Source organism: Prosopis cineraria, unplaced genomic scaffold (assembly GCF_029017545.1).
Source record: "Prosopis cineraria cultivar Desert tree isolate PC_DT_omini unplaced genomic scaffold, ASM2901754v1 PC10, whole genome shotgun sequence".
Lineage (NCBI taxonomy): Eukaryota > Viridiplantae > Streptophyta > Magnoliopsida > Fabales > Fabaceae > Prosopis > Prosopis cineraria.
The window spans coordinates 7,115,049-7,131,396 of NW_026555341.1; the positions used below are offsets into that span (position 1 = coordinate 7,115,049).

Below are 16,348 nucleotides of genomic sequence, written 5' to 3' on the forward strand. Positions count from 1 at the left end.
ATTTTTCAAATTGGCCAATAGGGTTTGATCCCATAACCCTTTTGCCATCTAAAAAACTTAAAAGCCACCAAGTCACCAAACCCATTTAATTACATATGGCAAGAAAAATATATGTAGTAATCTAAGCTTCTAAACCACTTCTATATTATAACATAACGGCACATTATTAATTTCAAATAAATTATTATCAAAACTTAAATAAATAATTTTTAATGAAAAACTAACACTTGTATTGTCATAATTTTTTAACTTGTTAATATCAAATGTATTGTCGTTAGTCATGAATGAGTTATTGTCAATATCAGATAGATACTATTGATGAATTGATCAACAGTTGAACAAGCAAGCCCATCTTCTTAGTTTTTATATCTCATAAAAATTTGAATAAATTGTTATTAATTTTAAATGAGTTGTTGTCAAGCTCCGAATAGTATTTGTTGATGAAGGACTAATGCTTATACAATTATGTCAATCCTATCAGTTCTTTTAACTTGTCGAGACCTGAATGTATTTTTATTAATTTTAATGAGTCGTTATCAAAATTTTAATGGCTTGTTGTTTATACAATGTGAACATTTGTTCTATTAGACCCGTGTTGTTAGTTATCAATAAAGAGCATCTATTCAAGTTTTGATAAAAACTTACTTAAAATTAACAACAATTCATTCAGGTTTTAACAACAATCTATTAAACATGTGTTGTCAATAATTAACAGCAAGCATTCATTAAGATTTTGACAACTACACATTTGAGGTCAACAACAATTCATCCAAGTTTTAATAAGTTAGAAAAATTAAGAGGATTAGCTTAATTGTATAAGTGTTTGTCTTTCATCAATAAGTATTCATTCTGGCTTTAACAACGACTCATTCATGATTAATAATAATACATTCATACTTTAACAAGATAAAAAAATTGATATCATGTGTCTAATGGAAGTATGGAACAAGTATTCACCTTGCATAAACAATAAGTTATTTGAGTTTTGATAACAATTCATTTGACATTAATAACACATCATTATGTTATATCACATAAGTCATTTGAAAGCTTGGGCTGCTACATGCGCACATTTTCACCATGTATGATTAAATAAACTTAGGCCATTGAGTTTTTTATGTGGCAAAGGGATCATGGGATCAAACCCCCTAGGCCACCTTGAAAAACTAATTTGCTTAATTATCACTAGTGACTGAATATGAGGGCTCAACTATTGGTGGATAAAGCTTTAGTTGCCACTAGTAATGTTCTGTCGTTTGGTGGTCAAAGCCAGGGGTGTTTGAAGTTGTACTAGTTTCAATTGGCTCATACCTGCCTTGATCATGTCTAGATGGGTTTTTCCTAGCCTAAAAAAAAAATCAGAACAAGACATTTACATGATAGGATAAAAAAAAGGGGCCAGGACAAGATGAGACTTGGGATACCTTTCAAGATGTCCCATCCCATCTTGATATTATGTATATGTATGTGTATATATTTCTTTTTATTATATATTATGTTATTTTTATTGTTTATTTGTTCTTATTTTCAATTTATTTAACTTTTCATCACTCTATGATACTCAGTTTGGCCAAGCAAGTTGTGGGATATTTTTTTTTCATAATTATTGATGTTGATTTTAGGAATTAAAAACGCAAACTCGAATTGTTATCATTCAAGTAATCCAATGAGTTTATTTTTTTGAGTATATGCCTAGTTGTTACTACTTATTATAATCTAAATTTTATAATGGACTATAACCAAATAGCTTACACATGTACAGGGGCTCTCACATTCAAGTGACTCATGTTCTTATATCTATTTGTTTTATGTGTTGAAACTTAATTGATTAATCATATGTATAGAAATATGATTCTTTTTATGTGTTAGTTGAGAGTATTACTAGTCATTTCAAAATACAAGTAAGTAGGGTTAGAGTAAGTAATGGTGGTTACCAAGACATCTTGGTCCCATCCTAACGCTTATCAAGAAGGGACCAAACATGGGATAAAATTTGAATCCTGATCATTTCTTGAGACGAGACATATAACGAGGGTGTTCTAGTCCTATGAACACCCTTAGTTGGAACTCTAGCCTCAACAAGTGGTGTTTTTATAGCCAATGATAATGGAGTTTAAAAAAAAATTATCAAAGGTATTTTTATTTTTTTACCATAAATTTTAAGTGCATCTTAGTCTGTTGACCCTGTAATGATATTTTAATATCTTTTGATCTATGTTTGATATTAAAATCTCTTCAGTTATCCTTGAATGAATATTTTTTGCTTTGTTTTCCCCTTAGTGGACAAGCACTCCCCACCCCCTCCTAAAAAAAAAAAACACATAATGTATAATTGGATTGGTGGATTTGCTAACAAATCAGGATTCTCGTGATGTTTGGTAAATGGAAAATTATCTCTTAGAAATTTTTTTGGAAAAAAGTCCTTAGAAAAAGATAAGATAGGTGGATTTTTATTTTTTTTAAAATATTTTTTATCTACTAAACATTACATACTCATACATCAAGTGAATACTATTTGTAGTTTATCCATGTGAATCTTGCTGCTTTTTTAACGCCTACATTGAATCAATATTTTGGATATTTTCATAATTTAATGGTGATTAGGCAATTTAGAATTCAAACTTCCAAAGATTTTGTAAATCTCGGATTTGGCTACAAGCGTCTCTCTGGTCTATTTATAGAAATTTAAAACAAAATCTGTAGTTAAAATATTGGGCTCGCCTACCCACATTTTAGGTTGGAGCTAGCTTCCACTTCTAGCTTTCCATCAGCCCACGGCTTTGGTTTCAGTTTCACACAGGCCCCCTTTTTGGTCTTCAAAAAAGTTCCTCATGGTTTTGGAGTTTTTTATTTTTTAACACCAACTACTGTTAATCTTAATAAAATGAATTATGATTGTTTAAATATAAAGTCTCAAGCTTGAATCCATATGAATACGGGTTTTGTAAAAGCTATTCTTTATGGGCAAGACAATATTTGAATTTTAGTCAAATACCCATATTAAAAAATTGTCAATTAATTTTAGCCAACTTCAAACCTATTTGTTATCGAAAAAAGGATCTCTAAACCTATTCATATTGCAATGACTGACAGAAATATATTATTTAATAATAATATATTTATATGATCCTGATAAAAATACAATTTACGCCCACATAAAACCTCCTGTAAAAAGGGCACACTGTAAACCCCCCTTTTTTGCCTTTCAAAATAAAACAAATTAAAGCGAAAGTAGGAGGATCAAGCGAGACAACAGACCTGAAACAGCTCCAAGTGTAGCCAACTGCAACATAGCAATATTGCTATTTTTTATAGCAGCTTGACAAATTTAATTTCTTTCAAGTGAATGAATTTTAAATTAACTATTCCTCAAATAAACAAACGAAGATGAGTGATAATGCTTAGCTCATCTCATATTCAACTAAGCATTTGATTTCAATCAACAAGTGAACACGTACCAATATAAAATATGTAATAATTAAGATTTATTTTTGAAACATTGAAGATAAACGTATCTATCTCGCACTTCAATTCAAGAGACATGAAAATAGTCAACAGGTTACAACCAGTCCATCAAAATCATTCATAAATATCAAATATAAAGCATATAACAACTAAGAAATCAAATATTGTACCCAAACACCAATGATAGCATATTAAGATTGTCTTAAACTCCATATAGCATATGAAGAATGTGCTTTAAGTTCAAAGCTGGTAATATTATTGGAAAACATTATGTAGCGTAGGGCGTTCCATTTTAAGGTATCGCAGCTCCTGGCCTTTGATTTGTATAATAAATGAAACCTCAAGACGCACTCTTCATTTTGGACAAGACATAGAGTGACACTGATTATAAAATATTTAAAAAATGCTTCAATGTTCAAAAACTCTACAACATGTTCATGTTCTCCGGATACATATTGCTATTAGATATGGGTTTAAATCTCAAGCCCCTCTCTCTCTAGTTGATCTTGAGTCTTTCTCTTTAATTGGATGACTTGGCATCCCATGTTTTGATAACTTGGCATGCCGCCTATAAAACATCACATAAAATCTCATTACCATCATTGTTATTATATACTCAATTTGGATCATGATATAAATCATTGTTAATTAATTCACATTTTTAAAAAAATGATTAGAATCTTTATTTTATAAATATTTTTATATCCTTTTATTTGTATCATTAAGTAGAATAAATATAATATTTAATTTATTCAAAATACTCTAATTGATTATTTGAGTGGAATATAACGAAGTAAGGATATAAGTGAAAAGATATATATATATATATATATATATAACTTATTTAAAGTTTTGTATTTTGCACCGAGCGAGACTTTTAGAAAATGTCTTATGTCATGACAAGGAGTGTGCATTTTGATTGCAAAAGATAGTATTCCTAACTTATTTATAAATTACTCTCAACATATTTTATTGAAAGCAAGAAAAATCTTAAACTCTACCAACTCTATCTAAAAATTCAACAAGTTTCTTATTGGGAAAATTATTCTAACCACAACAATTGTAATCACTTAAACTCCCACTAATTGCACAAATGATATAAGGTTTTTGGGGACTTAGATATAATTAAGTTTTAATATGAAATGATAAAAAAGCTAGTGTGAGGTTCTTGGCATCCCTGGCCACCATCTCATACCAGCTATGGTAATTACAAATGCCACATGCTTTTCTTGCACACCTAAAGGCGAAGAATTGAACACTCGAGAGTCAAAGAAGGCTTCCTTGATCTTTTCAACGTTGGAGGTGGTGGTGTAGAGGGTATTGTTGGCTTTGGCAATGTCAGCGATGACGAGGCCGTAACTAGCAATGACAGTTGTCAACATCTTAGCTTCCAGGGCATTGTTGGTTAGCAGCTGGTGGTATTGTCAAGGGATTTTAGTATCAAAGAAAGGGAAGTTGGTTTTGGAGAATGCAATGTTGGTGATAGGTTTTAGGGTGAGGAAGCTTTTGGGGATTTGTGTGGGATAAATGTGATCGAATTACAGAAAGGCTTGAAGAGATGCCACTATATCTTGGTTTTCGGGGAGGGAGAGGGTTGAAGAATGAGAAATGTTGAAGCATTTCAAGGACTTCACATGAGTCTTTTTTTCATTTCTTAAAAAAATTTAATTACAATTAAGTCCGAAGGAACTTAACAAGAATTTGTGCAATTTATGGGGCTTCAAGGTAAATATAATTATTGTGGGGGATTTTGGAATGATTTTCCCTTTCTAGTTTTAAATCCAGTTAAATATAAATTAGATACTAGTTTTTTAGTCAAAAAAATTATATACTACTTTAATATTCCCACATTTCATATGCTTTTTAGTATTTCATAAGGATAGGGATAAAGATGAATACAAAAATTATAGAGATACTCTATAAATACAATAAAAATCAAAATAAATACTTTCTTTATCAAAGGAATACTCCTTCTGGTTATAAATATAAGAAATTTTTAATAATAATTTTCATACTAATAAAATTTTTATTTTCATAAAAATATATATTATTTTTTTTTTCAGTCTTAAAAATGAGTGAGAAAGATGTCTTAAATTTATAGACACAAGAATTTATGTTAATAAATATAAAGAGTAAAACAAAAAAATTCTTTAAAAATACAAGAACTTTTATATTTTGAATCAAAATTAAGTTTAATAAAATGTTTATATTTTGAAGTAAAGGGAGTATATGAGGTGGAACGTGTAATTTAACCCTAAGGAGGGGAAGCAGGACGCTGATAGGCAGTGCACAGGACGGTGGGCCTTCTGCTTCAAAGTGATCAGTGAGAAGAAGAGTGGTGAGTGGTGGGACCAACGTATATATTGACGTGAAGCTCAAAATGAAGGAAACAAGACAAAGGGGGAGAGACACGAGAGGAGAGGAAGTGAAGTGAATTGTGTTTGGGGGATGATTGAATGATTGGACACAGGATGGTGACCATCTCCTTGGAGAGGAGGAGGACCCACTTGAAGTTGAAATAAAACAAAGGCTTCCAATCAACCTATCCCGTACCTCTGTCCTCCTCATCTGCTTTGCGTAAATATCAACCTCCATGATGTTCTCGGCTGTGATTTGCAGCCCCAACCCTATACATACGTTCATCAATTAGGTCGGCCAGACTAGACATTTAATTGCTCTGCTTGCTTATGAATTAAACATTGATGGGCAGTAAGTTTATTAATATTCGTTGTAACTGGAAAAACATGTAAATTTTGTGGTGAGGGTGGAAGGGAATGAATAATTAAATAGAATGGACGGAGGGAGCAGCATCGGTGTCGTAAATGGAGTCACATGGGGGCATGTGAGCGTCTTCGGATGCAATCACCCTCTTTGGACTCTTGTTTATCATCCGCCCTTTTTAAAGTCAACCTAACGGTCTCTTTCTTCCTTCCGTACTCTAAACAAAAAAAAAAAAGAGCAATTGATTAAGAGTTCCAGCAATATGCAGCAAAATTACCTCTTGCCCTTTTCAACTTCCCAATCCTGATTTCTGGCGCCATCATTTCTAGAAATTAAAACACAAACAGGAAACTATGGATTCTGAGGAAACAAATAAACAGATTTTGCTCAGGAAACTACATGTAACAATATATAGTTATGATATATTGGATTTTAAATGAAAGAGATTCATTTAAAAAATCTGGCATTAAAAGAGAGAGAGAGAGAGAAAGTGATGAGCGGCCATGGAATAGAACATGGAAACGTCAGTGACTGGGGGCACGCATATTCTGGAAAGTACAAAATACCACGTTTTGCAATGGAGTGTCTCTTCTCTTGTTGTGAGTATCTTTTAATCCCCAGACCCAAAAGCCATAAGCTTTTTTAACAAATACCACAGCGTGAATGTGAATCCAAACGCCGAAATCATTCTGGATTCCCTGCAAGTTTTAACAGTGTTTTAAATGATTGTGGAGCCCTCTCTCATTTCCTCCATACCCTACCCAGATCCTTTTTCTGGCCCCATTGCCTTCTTCCAACGGTGTTCCTTCCTCTTCAGAGTTCAGACCATTATGCGAGTCTTGCAGACACGTTATTCATATCATATCATAACATAGAAAAAAACAATACCCAGAAATCCCGTCTCAGAAAAATATCGCTACGCATAGAGTGAGAAAAAGGTTGCAGATTTATTCAGAAAGAGATGGGGAGAGAACAAGAGTGAGAGTCCATGCAAGTTTTTTTACATTTATACTTCAAAAAAGAAGTTTGCTTTTGTCAAAAAACAGCTAGAGTTTCTCGCTTCTTCTGGAAAGGTAGGTGATTTTTTATTCATTCTCGATCAATTTTAACTTGTTTACTCAAATGGGTGTCTCCCCAGTGGACCGAATCATAATTTCTATGTTCACTGGTTTCCCATTTTGGCATTTCAATACAGTACATTGATAATAATAATTGGATGCCTGAACGATATATTTATTTATGTTTTTATATAAATGAATTATTTCCTTAACTATATCCATTTTTTCTCAGGTTGCTTGCGTTCTTCCTTCTCCCTGCAATAAGTACTGAGAATTTTGAAGCCAGTCGTTCAATTCTGGAGCTTTGTTGACCTTTCGTCATTCGTTCAGGGAAATGGGGTTGACCGGTTGGAGGCAGCAGAGTGGATACATGAAACAGAGATTTAGTTTTGTAGCCTAGTAAGTCCTCAGATCTCATCGATAGTGTAGTTTTATCGATATTTGATTATATATGAAATTTAACTGTTTTCTTCCCATTCCTTCTACCCCTGTGGGCATCAGTGATCTATCATGCCGCTTCCGTTTTCAATGTGAAGTTTTTCTGAATAATTGGTTGATAAATTACTTAATTTAATGTATACAACTGAGTTGAGTTCAAGACTCTGTTACTTTTTCGCATCTACTGGACACTATCCCGTAATTACTTTTCTGTTTTTAGTGCAAAAACTTTTCTGCAAAGCAAATATCTGACGGTACGTGTGTCGCTAAATTTCATTTTTTGTATTTTCACCTGTCTCTTTTGGTTTGGATGAGATCTATTGAAGCGTTTGTTAATATTTTACTACAAAACTCGAAATTATATGCCTGATATCGTAGTGTGTTCAGTTTTTGATGGCATACAGTTTATCTTTATTGTCTATAAATCTGGTGATTGACAAAGACACTATCCCTTCTTCAGGAAACCTGTTCAAGGAATATGGACTTCATAATCTTCCGTGATTGAGAAAAGTACAAGTATGGATGTTCGAGAAGAAAGTGGTAACTTCGGGACACTGAGAGCCATGACATCAAGGAATATGTCATCGTCGTCGTCAACATTCTTTTCAGCGAACCAGTCACCTTTCTTCTCTCCAAAATCACCGCCGCTTCCATCATTAAAATCTACAGGACCCCACGTTACCAGCGTTCCTGAACCAAAATCTGTAGGAACTGTTAGATATGCCTTCTCAGATGCTTCTACATCTACGGCTGGCTGTAACAACTCGAGTGATTTGCTGGAGCATGATCGTGTATCTTCTTCAATTGGCATCTCTAGCAGCACAGTTTCTGGTCACAACCATGCCTTTGAAGATGGCTATTTTGGACCGAAAGAAAAGCGAATCAAGGGTGGCAGAAACTTCAAAACATCCTCAACTATGGGTTGTTCCATTTCACATTCTTCTTACAGACTTCGTAATTGTGATGTTTTTATTGGATTACAAGGAAGAAAGCCCCTATTACTACGATTTGTCAATTGGCTACGTGCTGAGTTAGAAGTTCAAGGAATCAGTTGCTTTGTAAGTGACAGGGCACGATGCAGGAACTCTCGCAAGCATAGCATCATTGAGAGGGCCATGGATGCTGCTTCCTTTGGTATAGTTATCATAACCAGGAAGTGTTTCAAGAACCCTTACACCATCGAAGAGCTACAGTTTTTTTCTGGTAAGAAGAATTTAGTCCCAATATACTTTGATTTGAGTCCAGCAGATTGTCTTGTGAGGGATATAATTGAGAAGAGAGGTGAGCCGTGGGAAAAACATGGAGGAGAGCTTTGGGCTTCGTATGGAGGATTGGAACAGGAGTGGAAAGATGCTGTTCATGGCCTCTCTCGTGTTGATGAATGGAAATTGGAAGCGCAAGATGGAAACTGGAGAGATTGCATATTGAGCGCTGTCATATCATTAGCAATGAGGTTAGGTAGGAGAAGTGTCACAGAACACTTGACAAAATGGAGAGAGAAGGTGGAAAAAGAGGAGTTCCCTTTCACACGGAATGAGAATTTCATTGGAAGAAAGAAAGAACTTTCTCAGCTGGAATTCATACTCTTTGGTGATGTCAGTGGAGATTTGGAAAGAGATTATATTGAACTTAAAGCGAGATCCAAGAGGAAGAATTTCACGTTTGGATGGGGGAAGAACAATGCTTTAGACGAAAGATACAGGGAAAGGCAAATGAAAAACATCAGCAGGAAGGCAAAAGAACCTGTTGTTTGGAAAGAATCAGAAAAAGATATTGAAATGCAAAGTACTGAGCTTTCAATGAAGCACTACAGTTCAAGATTGAAGCATGGAGGAAAGTATGGTAGGAGGAAAAGAGGAAGGAATATTTTGCATGGGAAAGGGGTCGCTTGTGTATCTGGGGATTCGGGAATTGGTAAAACAGAACTCGTTCTTGAGTTTGCTTACAGATATCACCAGAGATACAAGATGATTTTGTGGATAGGAGGGGAGAGCAGGTACATGAGGCAGAACTATCTCAACCTCAGGTCTATTTTAGAAGTTGATGTGGGAGTTGAGAATAGTTTGGAGAAAAGCAGGATAAAAAGCTTTGAAGAGCAGGAAGAGGCTGCTATTTCTAAAGTCCGCAAACAGCTTATGAGAAACATTCCATATTTGGTGGTCATTGATAACTTGGAAAGCGAGAAGGACTGGTGGGATCATAGACTTGTAATGGATCTTCTGCCTCGTTTTGGTGGTGAAACCCATGTTATTATAACAACCCGCCTTCATCACATCATGAACTTGGAACCTTTGAAACTCTCTTACTTATCTGGGGTTGAAGCAATGACTTTAATGCAAGGGAGTGGTAAGGACTACCCAGTTGCTGAGATAGATGCTCTGAGAACTATAGAGGAAAGAATTGGAAGGTTGCCTTTGGCCCTTGCCATTGTCAGTGCAATTTTGTCTGAGTTACCTATAACCCCAAGTAGGCTCTTAGAAACTATAAACAGAATGCCGTTGAAGGACATATCATGGAATGGTAAAGAAGCAACCTCGTTAAGGAACAACACTTTCCTTGTGCAACTATTTGAGGTTTGTTTCTCAATATTTGATCATGCAGATGGCCCTAGAAGCTTAGCAACTAGAATGGTCTTGGCAAGTGGATGGTTTGCACCTAGTGCTATTCCAGTTTCCTTATTAGCACTTGCAGCCCATAAGATGCCAGAAAAGTATCATGGGACCTGCTTCTGGAGAAAATTTCTTCAGACCATGACATGTGGATTGACATCGTCGCAAGCCAAGAAATCAGAATTAGAAGCATCTTCTCTGTTGTTAAGAATCAATATCGCTAGAAGGTGCACTAAGCAAGGTTGGATCCAATTCAATGAGCTCATCAGAGTTTATGCCCGGAAGAGAGGAATGACTGGAGCTGCACAAGCAATGGTTCAAACTGTTATTAGTGAGGGGTCAATATGTCCAAGTCCTGACCATTTATGGGCAGCATGTTTCCTGGTATGTGGATTTGGTCATGATCCCGTGGTTGTTGAGCTGAAGGTGTCAGAGCTATTATATATGGTGAAAAAAGTGGTTCTTCCTCTAGCAATCCACACATTCATTACATTCTCTCGATGCAGTGCAGCTCTAGAGCTTCTGCGCTTGTGCACCAATTTGTTAGAAGCAGCAGATCAAGCATTTGTGACCCCAGTTGACAAGTGGCTGGACAAGTCTCTATGTTGGAGGTCCATACAAACTAATGCTCAGTTGAATCCTTGCCTTTGGCAAGAGCTGGCTTTGTGTAGAGCCTCTGTACTTGAGACTAGGGCCAAGTTAATGCTAAGAGGAGCACAATTTGATATTGGTGATGATTTGATCAGGAAGGCTGTTTTTATCAGGACTTCAATTTGTGGTGAAAATCATCCAGATACCATATCTGCTCGCGAGACCTTGAGCAAACTCTCCAGGCTTGTCGCAAATGCCCAGATTCATGCTTCATCTTGAAATCTGTATCATGGTAGGAAACTCCAGTTAGAATTATACAGAAAAGATCTTGAATAAACTTTAGCATACTATTTGAGAGGAACTTTCTGCAGCATATTTTAAAAGTCTGAATGAGATGCCTTCCAATTTTTTTTAGAAGAGACTATTCTTTCCCCGTCCATACAAATGCTGTAAATACACTGTCATTGATTTGTCATTAGTTTGCCACGGGCACTGCTACTCTGATAGCTTGTGGGACCAAGTTTTTAATTAATGAGAAGCTTTAGTTCGATGATAACGGAATATAGTTGTCAATAAATTTTGTAGTTCTGATTGCTTCATGGCCCGACGAATAAAATGAAAAACAATAAAAGTAAGCCCTGTGGGGAAGTGATTGTTCCATTCCGGATAGTTTCATTTATCTTGGCTGTGCCTTGAAAGCATTCCCAAAATTCAGAATGTAGGAACAGGAAGCATGAGTGTTAGCGCCAGTACTTTCCCAGCTTCCTCCTGTCGTGCTTGATCTCTGTTCTAATTATATTTTTGTTCCATTTTGAGTTTTTCTGAAAGCATGCCACATAAAGACATTTTGTGAGCCTTAACCATTTGCTTAAGTGAGATCTCACAGCTAAACACTATTATATACATGAGGGTTAAGATTTAAACTCCCAATTATTTGTTTAAATTATAAGAACTTTTACTATTCATATCAATTTTAATTGTTAATGTTTGTAAAAAGGCTTGAATTTTTATTCATTTGTGGCTTATATCTAAGGAGTGTCACTTTTATGGGTTTTATTTAGGAAATTTTGAACAGGTCAATTTATTTTTCTTTTTTGGTGTGAATTTAGCTCTATGGGGTATTGTCTATGGAAGAAAAGCAAGATCTAATAAATTTCAACATGAGCAAGTATGTACTTTCTCTCTCTCAAATTATAATATTTTTAAATAAAATATTACATATTAATAAATCTCATTAAATAAATTTAACAATTTTATTTTTTAAAATAAAAATATAAAATTTTAAAAATATATTTTATTTAATATATTGAAAAGAAAGAGGATAGAAATAAAAAGAAACATGATAATATTAAAATAAATTTATTTAATAAAATATTAATATTTTCAAAACATTTTATATTTTAAAACGTCAATTTTCTTCAAAAAAGAATGCTTTATAATTTGATATAGAAGGAATATTAATTTAGAATTTCTTCACTAATCCAAGGGGTTGAAGTCTATAAATTAGATCTAAGATGTTACCTACGTAAAATATTTGGACTTGTCCTTTATCGTGTCAAATAATTAATAATTAATATTAATAACAGTAAAACTAAAAGTTGCCCCCACGCAGGATTGAACTACGGACCTTCAGTTTACAAGCCTGACGCTCTACCACTGAGCTATAGGGGCCTCTTTCGGTAAATTGTAGTTTTGATTCACACAACACTTCCCCTACTCTATTCATCTTCATTTTTTTGGGTGTAAAAATGGGATTAAACATAACAAGTCAGAGCAGACATGAGAAATAGCAACGCTACATATGTCCTCAAATAAAATATTGCAGACAGAAGGAGGAACATCTGAATTCTGAACTCCTCATCTTTTATTCACCTGCTTAGCTGTACACTGATCACAACCAACTTATCAATGCACTTGTTTCGGTTATTCAGACGATTGGTACTCAAATACAAGTAGTGGCAGTTTCCTTCGTCTTTCATTTCATACCTTTAATTGAAGTCGCCACCAGCATCTTTTATCTCTCTGATCTCAAGTAAATTTCCCTCCAAAATGACTACATATATATATATATAGAAGAAACATCTCATCTTTTATGGAGTTTCATCAAACCAAACGAAGTGGAAAAGGGATGTTCACACAATTTCGTCTTGTTAAGAGGACAAGCTCAAGTGTGAACAACAGCATTTACAAGTAAAGCTAAAAACTAGCTTGAGCCTCAACATCAAATCAAATGTCTTGAACATTTAGATCATAAATTGATAGATATGCCTGGTTACCATGGAATGGAAAGAAATTAAGGTTGGCGTTGGATTGCAATGTGAAAATTTAAGGATCAGGTTGCCCAGCAATTCCCTCATCACTGGAGCCATAATCGTCTTCACTTAGCTCTTCATCATCACTGGATTTTTCATCCTGGGTAGCACCAACATCTTCTGGCTTGGCATACTTTTCACAATATTCTGTAAATTCGCAGTATAGTTATTTGCATCCGGTGTCTCCAAAAGAAATATAGATAATACCAGTTATCTAAAAGAGCACAGTCAGTTGAGATTTGAAATGTGGTAAATAACTGAGTTTCTGGTTTATGTGGCAAGATGTACAAAAAGAGAAACATATGTATGTACATTGTGACCACTGACTATATTAAACCATGCCAAGGATAGATTATTAGCCCAAGCAAACTAACTAGATATATCAAACTCGATGCTATAAATTTGAGTAACTGGCAAACAAATGGCCAATGTACTTGTGCTGCAGAGTGCAGGTATTTGTCATTCATTGTTTCTGGAGCTCACATTACCCTCCAATAATTAATTAATGATAAATTTCATGTAGTAAATTATTTATCACTTGTTACATCAAATTGCTATTGTTGATAAAGTATAATGATGTCCTGCGATCCGTGTAACCACCATTAGTATAAAAAGGTAAGTTTTATGCCATCTACTTGACCATAAACAGCATAACTCAATCTGAACATGATTTGCATTAATCAAAAACCCAACCTAGAATGAGTTTTAGGGGGTCCATACTTCACATAACATGCAAAACCCTTGAAATCGATTCAACCCAGTTATGAAAAAGATATCCAACTTTAAAAGCAGGTGAAGCAACCCAAAGATTGAGAACTCCAAGATTTTTTTATCATTGATATAGAAATGAAAAAATCACTATTACAACTCAGTTATTAACATAGAAAATGAATGCAATATGGTATGAAACTTGAGGGTGGCACAGACCGTGAGAACTGAAGCTCTTCATCGGTAATTCAAAAGGTTCAATTACAGACTCTGAGAACTAAAGACGAAGAAGATAATTGTTAGTCTGAATGACAACTTGTTTCAGCAGGAAGGCAAGGGTTCAGTTGACGCACTTCACATATAACATAAACCTTTGAGTTTTATTTTTTTAATTAAGGATTTTCATTTTTTTAATTAAGGCTTTTCTTTAAAAAATTGATAGCATTCGGATTTCAAAATGCCATAAAAACCACTGCAGTTCGGTTAGCCAGTGGTTTGTAGAAACTCTCTTCATGAGTTCATGCAGATTAACTAAGCACATAGGTAGATTGTTGCTTGTATCAAGGAAACGAAAATGATTGCTACCTTTGACTTTTTGATCATATGCAGCACGATCACGCATCATCAGTGCAGCAGCTTCACCATTCAATGGATCTGATGCGTTGGGGTACAGAAGAAGTTGGGGAAGAAATACTTCAAATACATTAACAAGGTCTGAAAATAAAAATAAAAAATTGGTCAAATCCAGAGGCACTGTCACAAAATGGCAAACAAGAATTAATTAAATGCATTTTGCACGCGCACGTGTAGCAGTGTAGCTTACCAAACATGGGACTCCAGGTCTGGTTAATAACATCCAAGCAAACTGAGCCAGACCTAAATGTCAGAGAAAAAACAATCAGTGAGCTACTAAGTTAATATGTCTGTGCAAAGCCAGAAGAAATATGATAAGAATGAAGCTTGCTGGGTTGTGCTCACATTTCATCAACATTAGGGTGGTATATTTTGTTGACAAAACCAATGGATGGAGATTTATAGGGATAAGCATCAGGAAGCTCTACTCTGATCTTCCATACACCTTCATGATAAGGACCTGCACATCATCCCAGAAAGACAAAAGAAAGATGAAAAAAAAGGGAAGGAAAAATCACCATAACCATTAAATTGACAAGGCATAGATCCTGATGAAACCAGACAACACTGGGGAAAATAGGTGAACATTTAACCTCATCCATCTAAGCACAAGTACAGCTAGCTAAATGGCGAGACACATATCTCAGCCGATTCAAGCAGTCAAAATAGTGAAGAACAGGAATATCAGGGAAAATGGTGGGTTCTCATCAAGACCACTGGGTTGTATTCTGGTTCAGAGGTGATGGGTTCTTGTATGCTGATCCAAATTATAGGTACATGGAACGTCAGCAGGAGATTTTTTTTTTTTTTTAAGAAGTTTTGGTGGACTGTACACAACCACTGAAATACAAAAAGGACAACGTTTGATCAGGAGAAGAAATATTTCAACTCTGAGAACACCGTGGGGAGCTCAATCAGGCGGAAATAAACAGAAATGTAAATCAGAGGGATGGAAAAAATTTACTGTCTTTAGGCCCGTGAAAATGCACATAAAACTCCTGCATGCCATCATTGATCATATCCACCTTGTAATCGCTCATCATCCTAATTCAATTCAATCCAACCAAAAAATTCAGACGAGAAACTTCAAGTTAATTAAACGGAAGGGAAAAAGAAGAATAAGAAGAAGCACAGTTCAGAAAGATTACAGCTTCATCAAGTCCATCTCTCGACGTTTACTGGGAGAAGACATCTTTTCTCTCTAACTTTTCTTGAGTATGGAGTGTAGTGTGGGTGAGAGGCTGAGAAAAAAAGATGGAAGAATAAGAAGATAAACGCTTCCTCCACAAACAAGAGAACACCCCAAAGCGGTTCAGACATCAGAAGATTGGAATTAGGACTCTCAGTTATATATTATAAAATTCAATCGAGATAATTTTTTTTCCTGCACGTGAAGCTACTCTCTTGGCCGTACTCAGTAGAATGAGTAAGTTTGCTAAGAATTACCCGAAAAGATCAAAACAAAACTTTCTTCACTTTCGGTGAGGTTCCATCCAGTGAATATTTATTATTATAATTATAGTTTGAAAAAAATACATAAAGAAATAAATGATAATGCCAGATCTTTCAGACAACTTTCCGTCCATTATCTTCTAGACTAGATTCATGATGGGCATCACTCTGAATAATTTTGGCGTTAAGATTTTTTTTTCTTTTTGGATTTTAGACGTGAAACAAAATCTATTTTCATTATTAATGTGTTTCATTTTGTACTCACAACGTGAATTGACCTAATCATGTTAAGGGACAATTAGTTTATGGAATGAAGTCAATTAGATAGTTTTCTATTCGAAGGAATTTTTTTAACTTACCT

The 16,348-nt window shown here is 34.8% G+C and overlaps 2 protein-coding genes and 1 non-coding gene across 3 annotated transcripts; 1 reads left to right on the forward strand and 2 right to left on the reverse strand.

Moving 5' to 3' along the window:
- The first annotated feature begins 6,709 nt into the window (after nt 1-6,709).
- Nucleotides 6,710-11,438, forward strand: LOC129321821 (uncharacterized). Its single transcript, XM_054967737.1, has 3 exons — nt 6,710-7,259; nt 7,477-7,643; nt 8,143-11,438. The coding sequence occupies exon 3, from the start codon at nt 8,201-8,203 to the stop codon at nt 11,159-11,161; it is 2,961 nt and encodes a 986-aa protein (XP_054823712.1). The 5' UTR covers nt 6,710-7,259; nt 7,477-7,643; nt 8,143-8,200; the 3' UTR covers nt 11,162-11,438.
- A 1,043-nt stretch (nt 11,439-12,481) lies between these two features.
- On the reverse strand, nt 12,482-12,553 carry TRNAT-UGU (transfer RNA threonine (anticodon UGU)). The gene has a single exon. It is a non-coding gene; the product is annotated as a tRNA-Thr (tRNA).
- Nucleotides 12,554-12,724: 171 nt separating this feature from the next.
- LOC129322688 (ubiquitin-conjugating enzyme E2-23 kDa-like) lies at nt 12,725-15,867 on the reverse strand. Its single transcript, XM_054969024.1, has 6 exons — nt 15,684-15,867; nt 15,500-15,579; nt 14,881-14,995; nt 14,726-14,778; nt 14,488-14,616; nt 12,725-13,341 (listed from the first exon to the last, which is right to left on the reverse strand). The coding sequence occupies exons 1-6, from the start codon at nt 15,725-15,727 to the stop codon at nt 13,208-13,210; spliced, it is 555 nt and encodes a 184-aa protein (XP_054824999.1). The 5' UTR covers nt 15,728-15,867; the 3' UTR covers nt 12,725-13,207.
- Between the last annotated feature and the right edge of the window lie 481 nt (nt 15,868-16,348).

Excerpts from the sequence above, each read along its gene's own strand:
- LOC129321821 (XM_054967737.1), top strand. The coding sequence starts at position 8,201 with ATGGATGTTCGAGAAGAAAGTGGTAACTTCGGGACACTGAGAGCCATG.
- LOC129322688 (XM_054969024.1), bottom strand. The coding sequence starts at position 15,727 with ATGTCTTCTCCCAGTAAACGTCGAGAGATGGACTTGATGAAGCT. Across the intron at positions 14,996-15,499 it reads TTTTCACGGGCCTAAAGACA|GTCCTTATCATGAAGGTGTA; the intron begins GTAAATTTTTTC and ends GATGATGTGCAG. Across the intron at positions 14,617-14,725 it reads GACCTGGAGTCCCATGTTTG|ACCTTGTTAATGTATTTGAA; the intron begins GTAAGCTACACT and ends TTTTATTTTCAG.